The following is a 14,012-nucleotide window of genomic DNA, read 5'->3' as shown; positions in this document are numbered from 1 at the left end:
GTGCATCCACGCATCCTGAACTCCCCTCTCCATTGGGTTGTGGCCTTTTAGGGCCTCTCTGACAAGCCTCCTTAGCTTGTAAAAGTCAGCTTTCCTGAAGTCAAGGACTTCTGTACAACTGACTGACTTGCCAGCTTTATGGTAAATGGTGAAGGTGATCAGTTCATGGTCACTGTCACCGAGCTTCCCTTCGATTGTTAGGTTGCCAGTTAAGTCATCCCTGGTTGCCAGTACAAGGTCAAGCAGTGCTTTACCTCTTGTTGGCCCTAGACTTCCTGCATCAGATAGAGGTCATCCATACATGAGAGAAAGCTTTGTGACCGCTCAGATTTGGCCAAGCACTCCTCCCATGAGATATCTGGGCAGTTAAATTCTCCCATGACAACCATTCACCAGGATTGTGTGGCCTCAGCCAATTCTCTGGTAAACTCCTGGTCAAGGTCTTGACTCTGGGTAGGGGGTCTGTAGTAGACCCCCACCATTGTATCCCCTGCACTGTGTTCCCCATGGATTTTAACCCAGAGGGTCTCAAGTCATCCACCATGGGTGCCAGTGTCAGCTTGCAGGGACACGTAGCTTTCCTTGACATAGAGGGCTATGCCCCCACCCCTTTTGTCCACTCGATCCCTCCTGTACAGGGTATAGCCATCTATACCCACGGTCCAGTCATGGTCCAGTCATGGGTGGAGTCCCACCAGGTCTCTGGTGTCATCCCAATGATATCGTAGTTATTTGCATTTAGGAAAACAAGTTCCTCCTGTTTATTCCCCAGGCTCCTGGCATTTGTGTATAGACAGCGGCAGTAGTCCCCCCATCCCCATGCAGGCTCAATTTAAAGCCCAGTGAAGCAGGTCAGCCAGTCTAGCTGAGAAGAGCCTCCTTCCCAGCGGAGAGAGGTGGAGGCCATCCCTTCTCAACAGCTCACTGCCTCTCTGTCCAAAGAGTGGACTGTGGTCATGGAAGCCAAAGCCTTCCTGATGACACCAGCGTCTCAGTCTTTGGTTGACTATGTGGATCCTCCTCTCCCTCCTCAGCCTATAGCCTGGGAGGATCAAAGAAAACACCACCTGTGCCCCCAGACCCTTTAGCCCTGCACCCAAATCCCTGAAGCGCCTCATGACCCAGCTAGGAGCACTCTGAGCCATGTCATTGGTGCCTACATGGATGAGGAGCATGGGATAACGGTCTGTGGGCTGGAGGAGCTCAGGGATCTTGTCCACAATGTCACAGATGCGGGCCCCTGGGAAGCAGCAAACTTCCTGAGGTAAGGGGTCGGGGTGGCAGATTGCCCCCTCAGTCCCCCTCAGGATGGAATCTCCCATGACAAACACTTTGTGTTTGGTCTTGAGGAGAGTGGAGATGGTAGCTACAGTGTCCTCTGTGTTGCCTGCAGGAGCTGGCAACTCAGCAGGCTCTGCTGGGACTGCAAGAGGCTCATACTTGTTGCAAAGCTTCAGCAGGGCAGGAGCCTTGGTGTGGCAGGCCCTGGGGCCCTTGACTACCTTGGTCCAACCCCATGGTTGGACAGAAGGGGACGTCCCCGAGTCTTCCCTTATCCTGGAGGGAGACTGTGGTCTACCCTCTGCCTCCCAGGAGAGAAGGGACTGGTAGTAGGAGTTTATCTCGAGCAAATCCCGGGACGTCATTCTCCCCTTGTACTCGGCCTTAGTGAGGCCGCAGCTGGAGTACTGCATCCAGTTTTGGGCTCCACAATTCAAAAAGGATGTGGAGAAGCTTGAGAGAGTCCAGAGGAGAGCCACGCGCATGATCAGAGGTCAGGAAAACAGATCTTACGATGACAGGCTGAGAGCCATGGGACTCTTTAGCCTGGAAAAGCACAGGTCAGGGGTGATCTGATGGCCACCTATAAGTTTATCAGGGGTGACCACCAGGATCTGGGGGAACATCTGTTCACCAGAGCGGCCGATGGGATGACGAGGTCGAACGGTCACAAACTCCTGCAAGACCGTTTCAGGCTGGACATAAGGAAGAATTTCTTTACTGTCCGAGCCCCCAAGGTCTGGAACAGTCTGCCAGCGGAGGTGGTTCAAGCGCCTACATTGAACACCTTCAAGAGTAAATTGGATGCTTATCTTGCTGGGATCCTATGACCCCAGCTGACTTCCTGCCCTTTGGGCAGGGGGCTGGACTCGATGATCTCCCGAGGTCCCTTCCATCCCTAATGTCTATGAAATCTATGAAATCTCCTGCTCACAGTCCCTGATGGCACACAGTCTCTGAACTGTGGCCGGGAGCTCCTGTAGCTGGAGTGCCAGAGACCCCCAGTAAGGGAACAGACACCATAAGGGGAGGTGGCCATGCTCCTGGGCCCCAGAGCCTGAAAAAGGGACAGGCAGCCCCCGCAGCCAAGAGCCAAAGGCTCTGTCTGTGTGAAGCCTGGAACCTTGGGCTCCATCTGGGTGGCTGTCTCTGAGGTGCTGGGGGGGAGGGGGGCGCAGACCCTGAGGGGACCCTCGAGGTGCGGCGTCTGCCCATCCGTGTCATGTCGCTGGTGGGCTGGCTATGGCTGGGACTGCTTACTCTGGGGGGCTCACAGGCAGGGCCTTGGGCCCTCCTGCTCACCCTCCTGCATGAACTCCCACACTAACTCACACGCCAGGCTCAAGAGAGCACCTGTTTGTGTGGCCTGTTCACGCGGCTCCCTGGGGGGTTGGGTGAAGTAGGAGCCGGGGGGGCATGACCCTCCTCGGTCCACTTAGCCCGCTCCCAGCTGGTTAGATCCCTCCCTCCATGGGCTCCTGCTAAGCTGCCGGCAGGCAGGGGCTTGTCAGGGGTCCTGGGGTTGCAGCTGGGGTCCCTGGGCGCACAGGGGCATAGCGAGCTTACACCTGTGTGTCTCACACTGCAGCCAGGATGCTAGTGAAGCCTATGCTGCTGCTGGGCCCTTTTTAAACTGCACGCATGAGCAGAAGGACTGGCTGGCACCTCAGTGCTTTTGGGGGGCTAAGGGAGGTCCCTCTCCTCCACCGAGGGAAGGAACAGGTGGGTGACTTCCCCCTAACCTGGTAAGCATGCCTGCAGGGGGGTTGCATGGCTCCCTGGAGGGCTGGGCGAAGTAGGAGCCAGGCAGGGCATGACCCTCCTCGGTCCACTTAGCCCACTCAGCCCACTCCCAGCTGGCTAGATCCCTCCATCTACGGGCCCCTGCTTAGCTGCCAGCAGGCCGGGGCTTGTCAGGGGTCCTGGGGTCATTGCCAGGGTCCCTTGGCTCATGGGGGCGCAGCGGGCTTACACCCGCACATCTCGCACCAGAGCTGGGACGCTAGGGTTGCTTTACACTTCCTTTTCTTGCTTCCAGGAGCCTCTGGGATTTGTAGTCCACAATCACAGCCAGCAGTAAGTTTAGCAGGGCAGGACAGGGCAGTTCTATACTCAAGGAAAGTGGAGTTTAACTGGGGAAAGGGAGGGGGTTAACCCCCCTCCCTAGCCCCAGACCCCAGCTGGATTTTGCCTGCAGGGCCTGTACCTGCCTTCCCCCCCTTCCCCCCCGACCCTCCAACCCTTCTCTGCTGAAGCAGACAGCCCAGCCCAGGGCCACAAAGCATGTTGTGGGGACGTGATTTAACTTGAACCAGGAAGGGGTCTGGGACAGAAGTTTCATAAACCAGTTTGACCCAAATCAGTTAAGTCTGATACTAAAGTCAACCAGGTTTAACTTAAACTAGTTTCAGCCATTTTGAACTGAACTTCTGTTTTGTTAATTACAGGTTTCCTTTGATTTTTGCGGGTTCTGTATAAGTGAATTCGCTCTTATGCAATGAGCATTTTTTAGACCCATAATTCATTATATGTGAGGTAAATTCACTCTTATGTGATTGGCACAGGCACCCCTGCCCAGGCAGGTAAGTCTGTAGAGGCAAGGCAAAGGGCCATGGGGCCAGAGCCCCACTCACCTGTCAGTGGGTGTGGGCAGGCATGCCTCGTGCTGCTCTGTGTACCCTGGGAGGGCTGTGAGCTGGGGGGCTGTGTCAATCTCTTCCTGGGTGGCACATGCCCCTGGATCTGCACATGGGACAACAGGAGGCTGCTGCTACGGGCTGCGGTCAACAGTGGCACTGGTCTCGTCCCAGCGCTTGGGGCTGGCCACTGGGGTGAGTGCCACTGCTCTCTCTGCTTTGCTCCCTTGTGCAGCCCCAGGAGCTGCACCCCTCCTCACTATCCCTTCCCGAGTCCCAGCCTCACTCCTTCCCTCCCTCACCACCATGGAAACCTATCCCTATTTGTTACTTTATAAAGTGGGTTGGCTTTATGCAATTCAATTTATGTGCCATTCTCCGGGAACACATGTACAGCATAAATCGAGGGAAACCTGTAATTCCAGCTGCCGGCTAGACTCACAGCTGCCGGAGCATGAAGGCTGCTACTTCCTCTGCCCCAGGATCCCAGGTAAGGCTGCTGGAGCCAGCACAGTTACTGGCTCCAGCCTCCCCTACCTGACCAAGGTAACCTGCGATGTGCCAGAGTACACGTGGCACAGTCATTCCCCAGGGACAAGCAGCAGCAGCACAAGGTGTGCCACTGCTATGTGTCCCCAGGGAACCAAACGTCTATGCTCATCTGGATGTAGCTGTTGTATCTGGATGTGGCCGTTGTGCCTGAAAGCATATCTATCATCTTTCCCAACTATATAGCTTGTTCAGTTAAAGATTTTGCCAAAAAAATCCTCTTTGCTTCTCATATATTTTCTGGACCACTTGGAACTGTACACTGAGAAAGCGCAGTCCTCCACACTAGCAAATATGGGTAGTTAGATCACTAGGTCTCTACATGCCCTAATCACCCATGATTACTTATGCAAACTAAATCCCTTTTCACAGCTTGTCTTGCAGTAATACTCTTCATGACCCTCAGGGGATTACTGCAACACGTAACACCTGAATGTACATGAGAAATGGAGGCATATGCAGATTTTATAACTGAAGCAATGAAAATAGAAATTCATCGCTCTGCCTCCATTTCTGGATCAAAAGGAACACAACCCCCGTCTCCAACTATTAATCTTCAAGAAAATTATTTTCTAATTGGGGAATTTCTCAGAGTTTTTGCCAGCATTAAAATTATTTAATTGATTTTCTTAAAGTAAAAATTATTTCGTTTATCTAAGAAGTTCCCCTCACCCCATTTTACTTTCCAGAGTTAAAATGATTAAACCAAATTCATCCTTTGTCTAACTCCAATGGGTAATTGAATCAGTTGATTGTAGTGATATTGCATGCACTGTAATAACATTTGCCCCTGAATTTTTTTTTCAGTTATGATTACAAACAATACCTTAGAACAGTTCATTCTGCTCTGTTGTTTTCTTATTCTTATTTTTCAACTGTTTACACCAATTAAGAAGCCATTAAAACCATGAAATCACAAAACAAATTGATCTCCTTCATCTAGGATTATGTTCAGGAAGAATGCTATGCTTTTAACTGCATAACAGACAATGCAGTTTTTGAAAATGAAGGAAATCTACTATAATAGATTAATTAACCTTGCTGATGACATTCAGTAATTCTTTCTTATTAGAAAAAAGATCATCCCAACAAGTATATGATAATTCAGCAACTTTGAAAAGGCTTGTCTCTTTGTATGACGTCTGGTATTAGATATTTAATTATATCATGCCATGAGCATAGGAGACATGACATATCACAATGTGATTACAAGGTGGTATGTGTACTGTGATGCATTTAGCATTTCTGGAATCATCACACTGTATTAAAAATCAGACTACCTGCACATAGTTTGCTCCTACACATGTTCAAATGTTCTTATGCAAGCTACTTTATTTTAAAATTTAAAATAGTACCATCACTTTCAATATAAAGAGCTGTTTTCTTCTTGTTGTTGATAGTATTGAGGCTATGAAAATAATTTAATTTTTCCATTTGGCAACTAAACTAAATTTTATATATATATATATTTCAGGTCAAATTTATTCTAAAAATGACAAAACAAGATTTTTGACATTTCTAAAATGTATTCCTTGCATTGGTTTGGTCCAAGGTATTCACCAATTCAGTTCAAGTTCACAAATAGTTTGGGATCAGCCCAAACACTTTTCAACAACTGAATTCTTTCTGCAAGGCCAATTATTATTTCCATTACAATAGCATGTAGAAGCTCCCATCTCAAATTAGAGCTTGTGGAAGCCATTATTTTTGCACATTGTAAGAAATAGTCTTTGCCCTGAAGACTTGCAGCTTCACTATAGCAGGTAAGTACAGGATATTAGAAAGGGATTATCATTATTTCCATTTTACAGTTGGGAAATTGATACACAGGAGATTCAGTGATCCTCCAAGGTTACACAGAAAGTCCATGGTTGGCCCAGCAATTGAACCCGGGGCTCCTGAGTAGTGGGTCCAATGTTTTAACCAGAAAATCATTCGCATAAGAGCTGGGAAAACAATCTCTACTGAGAGCATAAAACATTCATCAGTTAGACTTGCAAGGGACTATGCTTTTAAATAACAACAGCTTTTTTTCATTTCCAGCAGTGTCAGTAACAATACAGAAGGAAACACAACCCTGCATGAACACTGCGAATGTATGGTTTCAGATCAAGTGCTACAGAAATCATTTCTATTTTAAAGAAAAGATTGCTATTAGTCATCTGACTGCTAGTTAGAGTAAACGTTGGTACTCTGTTGTAGGTACAGCTGTAATTGTACCAGTACAGGATTCATGGGCCTACACTGTGAGACCTTAATTCCATTATGCTGGTCACAACCATGCCATAACAATGCCACCTGTGAAGATGACACTGACAATTACACATGCCACTGTTGGCCAGGTAAGCCCTGTATTCCCTTACAAGTATGCTCTTTTCCTTTAGAGCAGAAATTTTCCCACCCTTCCACTGATATGAAGACAACATCTACCTACCTAATCTTAAAATATTTTATGCAAGCAGTGTTGGAAAGGCGTCACTTCCCATTATTAGCCAGGTCCACACTTAATTACTTACCCCCTGCTGAGAATCTGTTCTTATGTGTAGAAGAAAAGAACAGGTATAACAGCCTTTTCCCTATGTGCAAGTTTCAGTGTTATAAAGTCAAGTCAGTGGCAAGTGGGAACTACAGTTCAGGGTCTGCTTCGTGGTTGTGTGCTTAATCCCTCAGTCCATGTGACATGGGGACTGCTCTTGCTGCTGCTGCTGTCAGTTCCTTAGTCTTCATAAATGTGACTTCTTGATTGAAATGAAAACCCTGGGGCTTCCATGTGAAATGTTGAATGCTTAAACTAAAAATAAAATTGAGCAAGAAGTGAATTTTGGAAACCAAACTCCCTAGAGACCCCTGAGGGTAGGATCTTCTATGCTGAGATAGAGACAGGTTACAGTTTCAGATTCCTGTACTTATTCAAAGGATCATGTCCTGCTAAATTGAAGAATGACTTCATATTCAGCTGCATCTCTAACCGGGATGCTGGCACTGTTCCTCGGTGCAGTACTCCACACATTAGTAGATTCTTATCCCGCTTGTCACAGCCTAGTTGGAGCACAGATATTAAGCTATTCATAATACAGAATTCTTGGTATTCAGAAGTTTTGGAAATACGAAGTCTACACTTCTGAACTCCTTTCTACTCAAGGACCTAAAAACTCTTCATGAGTAGTAAAGTATTTAGTTGACACTGTGAATAAGAAGCGCTGTTATCCCCATCTTTCACACAAAAAGACTTGCAGTTAGAATTTAAGTGACTTGTCTGTGGTCACACAGGAAGCCTGCAGCTAAGCCATGAAGAGAATCTATGCATCCTGATTCCCAGGCCTGTGCATTAATCACCACCCTTCTTCTTTTGTATGCCTGCTTGTTTTCTGAATAATTGAACTATAACTCAGGTATAAAGGTGAGGGGTCTTTTTTCTCTTTCCTTTTCAGCTTGGCAACTCCAAGGGTTTTTTTGTGGGGAGCTGCATCTACTACACACTTCTTACTAAGGTGTAAATGATGTACTTGAAAAACTGGACCAACAATAACATTATTATCAGGAATAAAATGACAGCAACTGCAAAAGATCAGCTATTTCCCCAAAAGACCCTTGCGTACAACAACTTCTAACTGAGCAAGCATACATATAAAGAAACATTAAAAACTGGGAAAAGGCTGGAATAGTAATGGGAGTGTTCTAATGCTATCCCCATTTTCTGTAGAATTCTGCACCCAAAGATGTAGTTAATAAGAAAAATTGTCAAAAAAGCAAAAAATAGAATTTTTACTTAATATTTTGAACCCCCAAAAAGTTAAGCGTTCAAGTCCCAGGCTCCAGTGTTGCACACTATAATGTTTGGATCCAAGTATATCCATAGTTCTGAAGAGTTTAATATTTTCAAATCTAGAATTTTGATTCAGGTTAATCTTGGTCTTACTAATCACACATATTGTTTGACAGCAACACATTCTTGTTGAAGAATTATGAGAAATTAAAGGCTGAATAATATGGGTTATGTTATTCAAATCAAAACTTCCGTTCTTGCCTTACAGCAGTTTCTATATCCTGGGAAACTCATAAGTTTTACAAGACTGAGTTAAACACTTCCTTTTGATTGCTGTTCTGCAGGATATGCCGGTTCCCACTGTGAAAATGATATAAATGAATGCAGCAGTAATCCTTGCCTCTATGAAAGTGAATGTGTGGAGCGGTCCTGGGTAAGCTGGTATGGAGCTATTCCAGAGCTGCCACCCAAGTTCAGCTACCACAGAGCATCAGGCTACGTGTGTAGCTGTAAAGCAGGTTTTACAGGTAAGCTCTCTTTGTAAAAACTGAGGACATAATATATGACAGGGTTCACTGGATCCAATGTAAACGAATCATTTGAATGTACTGACATGTTAAATATGTCATAGTGCAAAGGGTCCCCCTGCTGGTCACAGTAAATATATTTTAACAAAAACACTTATGACATACTGATAAAAATGAAAGAGCATTGCTTCACAAGTTGCAAGGTTAGCATGTTACCAACAATCTCTAAGCATGCTATCTAAACAGCAGGAACACATGAGATGACATCCTGCATCAGGCCACAGCAGTGCCCAGTATCCTATATCTCTCAGTGGCAGAGGATGCTAAGAAGAAGAGTATGTATGCTGGGCCTATCCAGATTGTCTCTTGTCCCTTTTCCATTTGTTTCCCCCTAACAATCATATTTAATATTCACTAATTAATTCACTGATGGTTTTATCCTGCATGAATCTGTCCAATCCCCTTTTGAGCTTGTTGAAATTGTCAGCCTCTAAAAAGTCTGATGGCCATGAGTTTCACAAATTAATTACAAACTGGGCATGTCTACACATTCATTAATGCATCATAATTATGGCACACTACTTTAATGCCTTGTAATTGGTGCTACTGTGTATTGGCACTAGTGCATGCTTTTTTGGGTGATGCTAATGCACAGTAGACTAATTTACTGCGCATTAGTGCCTTAGCACAGGTTTTGCTAATGTGCAGTAGAATTAGTCTACTGTGCTCAAAGCATCTTGTGGAGACAAACCCACTGTGTTAAAAGAAACTAATTCATGTTGCAAGAGAGAGAAAAGTGTCATGTCATGTCATGTCATGTCATGTCCTTTCACACACTGTCACATTTACTTGGAGGACACTGCAAACACTTTTCAAGCATCATCTTTTCTCCTGTGTTCCAGTTTCACTATGCATACTTCCGATAATCTATAAATAACGAGAGCAATTATGATGCATTTTTGTAAATCAGACAAAGTAAAAATCTACATTCCAAGTTTTCAGTCTCTGTCTCAAGGCTTCTAATGTAGTCAATATAGTGATACCTAGGCACCAAGGGAAACACCCCTTAACAGCAGGACAAATGCAGCTCTGTTAATAAATCTGACAGGCTATGCACTGGTTATACTCAGGTTTTTAAATGAAAAGTAGTACGAAAGGAAACCATAAGTCAGTAGCATAAAAATCTATCAGTGTTAGTGATAATCTTGTAAAAGAAAGTTAAATGTCTTGAGATTTGTGTTAAATTAGCATGTTAGTCTTTTAAAAAGCCAACCCAGCATTATAAAGCTATGGATCTGTTCTACAGTCTGACCCTGTTAACTCAATTCTTCTATTTCCCCTGAGAAAAAACTGAGGGTTTGTTTTTTTTTAATAAAAGGGATGGATTTTACTAGTTGTCAATTTCTCCTTCCATTCATCTCCTGAGGTTTATAAAATTTTCCATACCCCAGTGGTAGTAACCTCTATGACTTACCAGGTACAGAAAATATTTTTTTCTACTACCTTTCTTTCTATCTTGGGCTTCTGGATGAGTGTTTCCACAGGGCAATCATGAGATTCTGTATACTTCTTTTCCATCATTTCTCTTTAACTGTTCCACCCTATCCAGTTACCAAACAATGCCTTTGCACTTTGTGTTCTCTCAGATGGGATCCTGGTTTTCTCTTGTTAAAAAAAATCCCCAATTTGGGGTAAAAAAAAGGTAACTCTAAATCCACATTTTTCCATAATTAGAATGAAACACCACTATATATACATCTATATGTTACTGGTGTTTCATTTAAATCATGGAAAAATGTGGATTTGAAGTTCCTTTTTTTTAACTGAAAATTGTGGGTTTTTTTAAATCAGAGAAAACCAGGATCCCTGAACATGAAGCTTCCCTGTATGCTAATGGTATTCCTCTTCCCTTGCATCAAGCACCCACACTATTATCCCAAGTCTCTTAAAATTTCACTTCTTTCCCTTGCTTTTCATAACTGACTTGCAATCCTTGCTCCCTATTCTTCCCCTATTGCACTACTTTTTAAAAGTCCTATGCTCTATCATATGACTCAACTTGTGTTTCCTTGTTTTAACTCACATCCCTCCTCTTCCTCTCCTTACTCAGCCATGACCTTTATGTGTTTTGTTTTATTTATTTAGGGCCTGGACACACATTTCTTAATGGCTTTATAGTGGTATATACAAGGAGTAAACGCACAATGTTGAGCCCTAAACCAGTTTAACTATTAGAATCAATTATAAATTGCTCCAGGGCACAGACAGAAGTGCTAATTTCTGGCCAATCTAGCCACAGAGAGCAGTCTATAGCTGTGACCAAACAGAAGTGCATGCCTGCAGACCACTTCAGAAATGGCCAATCAAGTGAAAATCTGAGGGTTCAGATGAAGATGCTTCAAAACAGAACGTCTTCTGTAACATGTGTCTGCACCACTTCCAGGCCTGTCACTGTTTTCAGAATGAGAGAGGGGGAAAGGAGCAGAGAGAATTTGGTCTGGGGTTTTTTCAGCCCCCATTAGAAGGTAAGGCAGGCATGCTAGAGCCACCCCACCCACCAGCACTGGCTGGGGAACCCCTAGAATGAGCTCCCTCTGTTCCCTTTCCCCACTTCCATTCTGATAGGATAGGAGGGAGGAGGGGTCATTGATGGGGGAAACAGGCTGCAGGCTGGCAGCCAGCAGCTGAATTCCCCTACCCCCTGGAACCAACAGTGAACTTCTGTTTGTTCCAGGGGATCGTTGCAACTCAGAACACTTCCTGCAAAGCATTTTGAGTTACAGCGGGGAACTGCACTTCTGTTTGTACCACCATTGTAGTTACCCCAAGAAATAAGAAACAGCAGTAAAACTATATGAATGCAAGTGATACCAGGGTTTATGATGTGTCCACAGTTATTCTAGAGTAGCTGCTTGCTCAATGCAAATAGGCTATTTCCCACACCTTAGTAACAAGACACTGAAATAGGACTTAATATTGCAGCTTCCCAAGATAACTGATTGTCTGCCCACCCCAAATCATGGTGTGATTTATTTGTACAAAACTTATGTAAATGACATCAGCACTAACTTGTTATGTGTCCAGGCCTTGTACTTTAACTCATAATGCACTATCTTTACTTGCACTGATAAATATATTTACAAGCGAGATAGTACTCATTGGCCGCATCCAGACGAGAGCGGCCATGTAGTATCTGGTGCCAAAAATGTACTGCACATTCAGCTGTTCTCTGCATTGCAAGGGAGTAGCACAGGGGGTTTTTTGACACCTGGATATCCAGGGGGCAGCATACACCATTCAAAACCAGGGCCTTGCCAGCCAGAGCCACAATCTGGCTGCTGGCAAGGCTCTGAGTGGCAGGATTGCCATTGCTGTAGCCCCAGGAGGCCTCCAACCCCCCAGGTAAGGCTACGGGGGCCAGCCCAGTGCTGGCCTCGGCCTCTCCTATCCCACCCAGGGTAACCTGCTGCTCGCCAGAGAGTGCGTGACACAGGCATTCCCCAGGGACAACTAGCAGCAGCCAGAGGGGATTAAGATTCATTGGGCCCTGGGAAAACAGAAAACTGAAGGACCCCCACACCCATTTTAAACACAAATGTATCAAAAAGCATTAATAAATAGATCTGTTAAATGTTTATACGGTGTATTAATAAATCAAGCACAACACACAATGTCAAAATTAACTACTCAGTTTTGCCACACACAACACTGAATAAAACAACTGCCTTAAAAAAATTACTCAGATGCATGGGATCACCATAAACGTATAACACAAAAGGAATGATGTTTTAGTTTAGTGGTCATGAAGACTCTTCTTTGACTTTTTTTAAAAATACACATTTTACCCCACATCCTGCCAGGGTATGCAGGGGCCCCCTCCCGAGTCTCCAAAATCCATACACACACCCACCCACAGCCCCCCACAACTTCACAAATAACTACTATCTCACACACACGCACACAGTTAAAAAGTAGCCTGTCATGATTTACATACCAAATCTCTTGATTTTTAAGTTTGTCTCATGATTTTTCCTTCATAGCCGTGTTGGTCTGAGACAAAAAGAAATGCAAAAATCTAGAACTCTTGGTTCAGAAATGATACCTTTTATTAGACCAACTAGGAAATCACAAAAATTATCTTTTTCTGCAAGCTTTTGAGCACAAAAGCCATTCACCAGGCTCTGGGAAAATTAAAGATGGTAAAAAGTCCCCATAGGTAGGAAATAAACTTCACTTTTGCACAGAGGGAGCTGGAGATAGAAAGCTGTCCCTCTGGGTCCATGAGAGTGTCTTTGTGAGTTGTTCTATGTTGCCCTTTGAAGTGTGGATCAGGTAGGATTCCTGCAGAAAAAGATAATTTTTTTGGATTATGAACTTCATTGCAGAACAGCAAGGAAGTTTTCTAACCTCCCTGCTTGTCATCTGAAACCTCCAGGGAAGGAATCCTGCCTGGTCCACACATCAAAGAGCAACTTAGAACAATTCACAAAGACACTCTCATGCACCCAAGAACAGATTTCCAGCTCCAGCTCCCTCTACAAAAATGAAGCTTATTTCCTATTTTTGGACCAATTGCATGGCTGTGATAGATATAGATAAGTTTTTGGGTATCTCAGTACCCTGACTCAGATCCATTTGACTTTGCAGTCACAGTTGCAGACCAACTCAGAGGCCAAGGAGACCTGAGGAAAGGTACTGTGATACCCAGAAACTTGTCTATGTCTATCACAACTATGCAGTTGGTCCAGTAAAAGATATCACCCACAAGAATTCTTGCCTCTATCATATTCCCTACACCATCACAGCAACAATATGACTTCAGCACTACCAATGTACAGTTATGGCATTATGCATTAACTAGCCATTTGCCCATCAAGAATGATGGGTGGGGGTAGGGGGAGCTGGTAGGGATGGAGCCCCATGCCACTGCCCCCATCTGGGGCCACTCCCCCCCTTCCCTCCTGCTGCTTGGGGTCCAGGCCTGCTCCCTCCTTCCCCACCATGGCAGCAGGGGGAGGGAAAGAGCAGGCCCCAGCCCAATGTGGGTGCAGGGGAGGACTGGGCCTGAGGGTGAGGAGAAGCTGGCCTGCCATGACAGTGGTGGTGGGAGGAGTGGGCTCAGGGCTGATGTGGGGGAGGGGGGTTGGGGAGGATTGGGCCTGGGATGGAGGGGGGGAGGAGGCCCACTCCTCCCCTCCCCCCCCCAGCTGTGTCAGGCCAGACCCGCTCCTCCCCCCACCACCACTGCATCGG

The 14,012-nt window shown here is 45.4% G+C and overlaps 1 protein-coding gene across 1 annotated transcript in view; it reads left to right on the top strand.

Moving 5' to 3' along the window:
• Window positions 1-14,012, top strand: part of CRB1 (crumbs 1, cell polarity complex component) — a 132,247-nt gene that overhangs the window by 31,197 nt on the left and 87,038 nt on the right. Inside the window, exon 3 of the mRNA XM_019530568.1 lies at window positions 8,577-8,759. Coding sequence (XP_019386113.1) covers window positions 8,577-8,759 — 183 coding nt within the window. The remainder of the gene's footprint in view (window positions 1-8,576; window positions 8,760-14,012) is intronic.

Source organism: Crocodylus porosus, unplaced genomic scaffold, assembly GCF_001723895.1.
Source record: "Crocodylus porosus isolate Cpor-Errol unplaced genomic scaffold, CroPor_comp1, whole genome shotgun sequence".
Classification (NCBI taxonomy): Eukaryota; Metazoa; Chordata; order Crocodylia; family Crocodylidae; genus Crocodylus; species Crocodylus porosus.
This window is presented reverse-complemented; position numbering and strand designations above follow the sequence as displayed.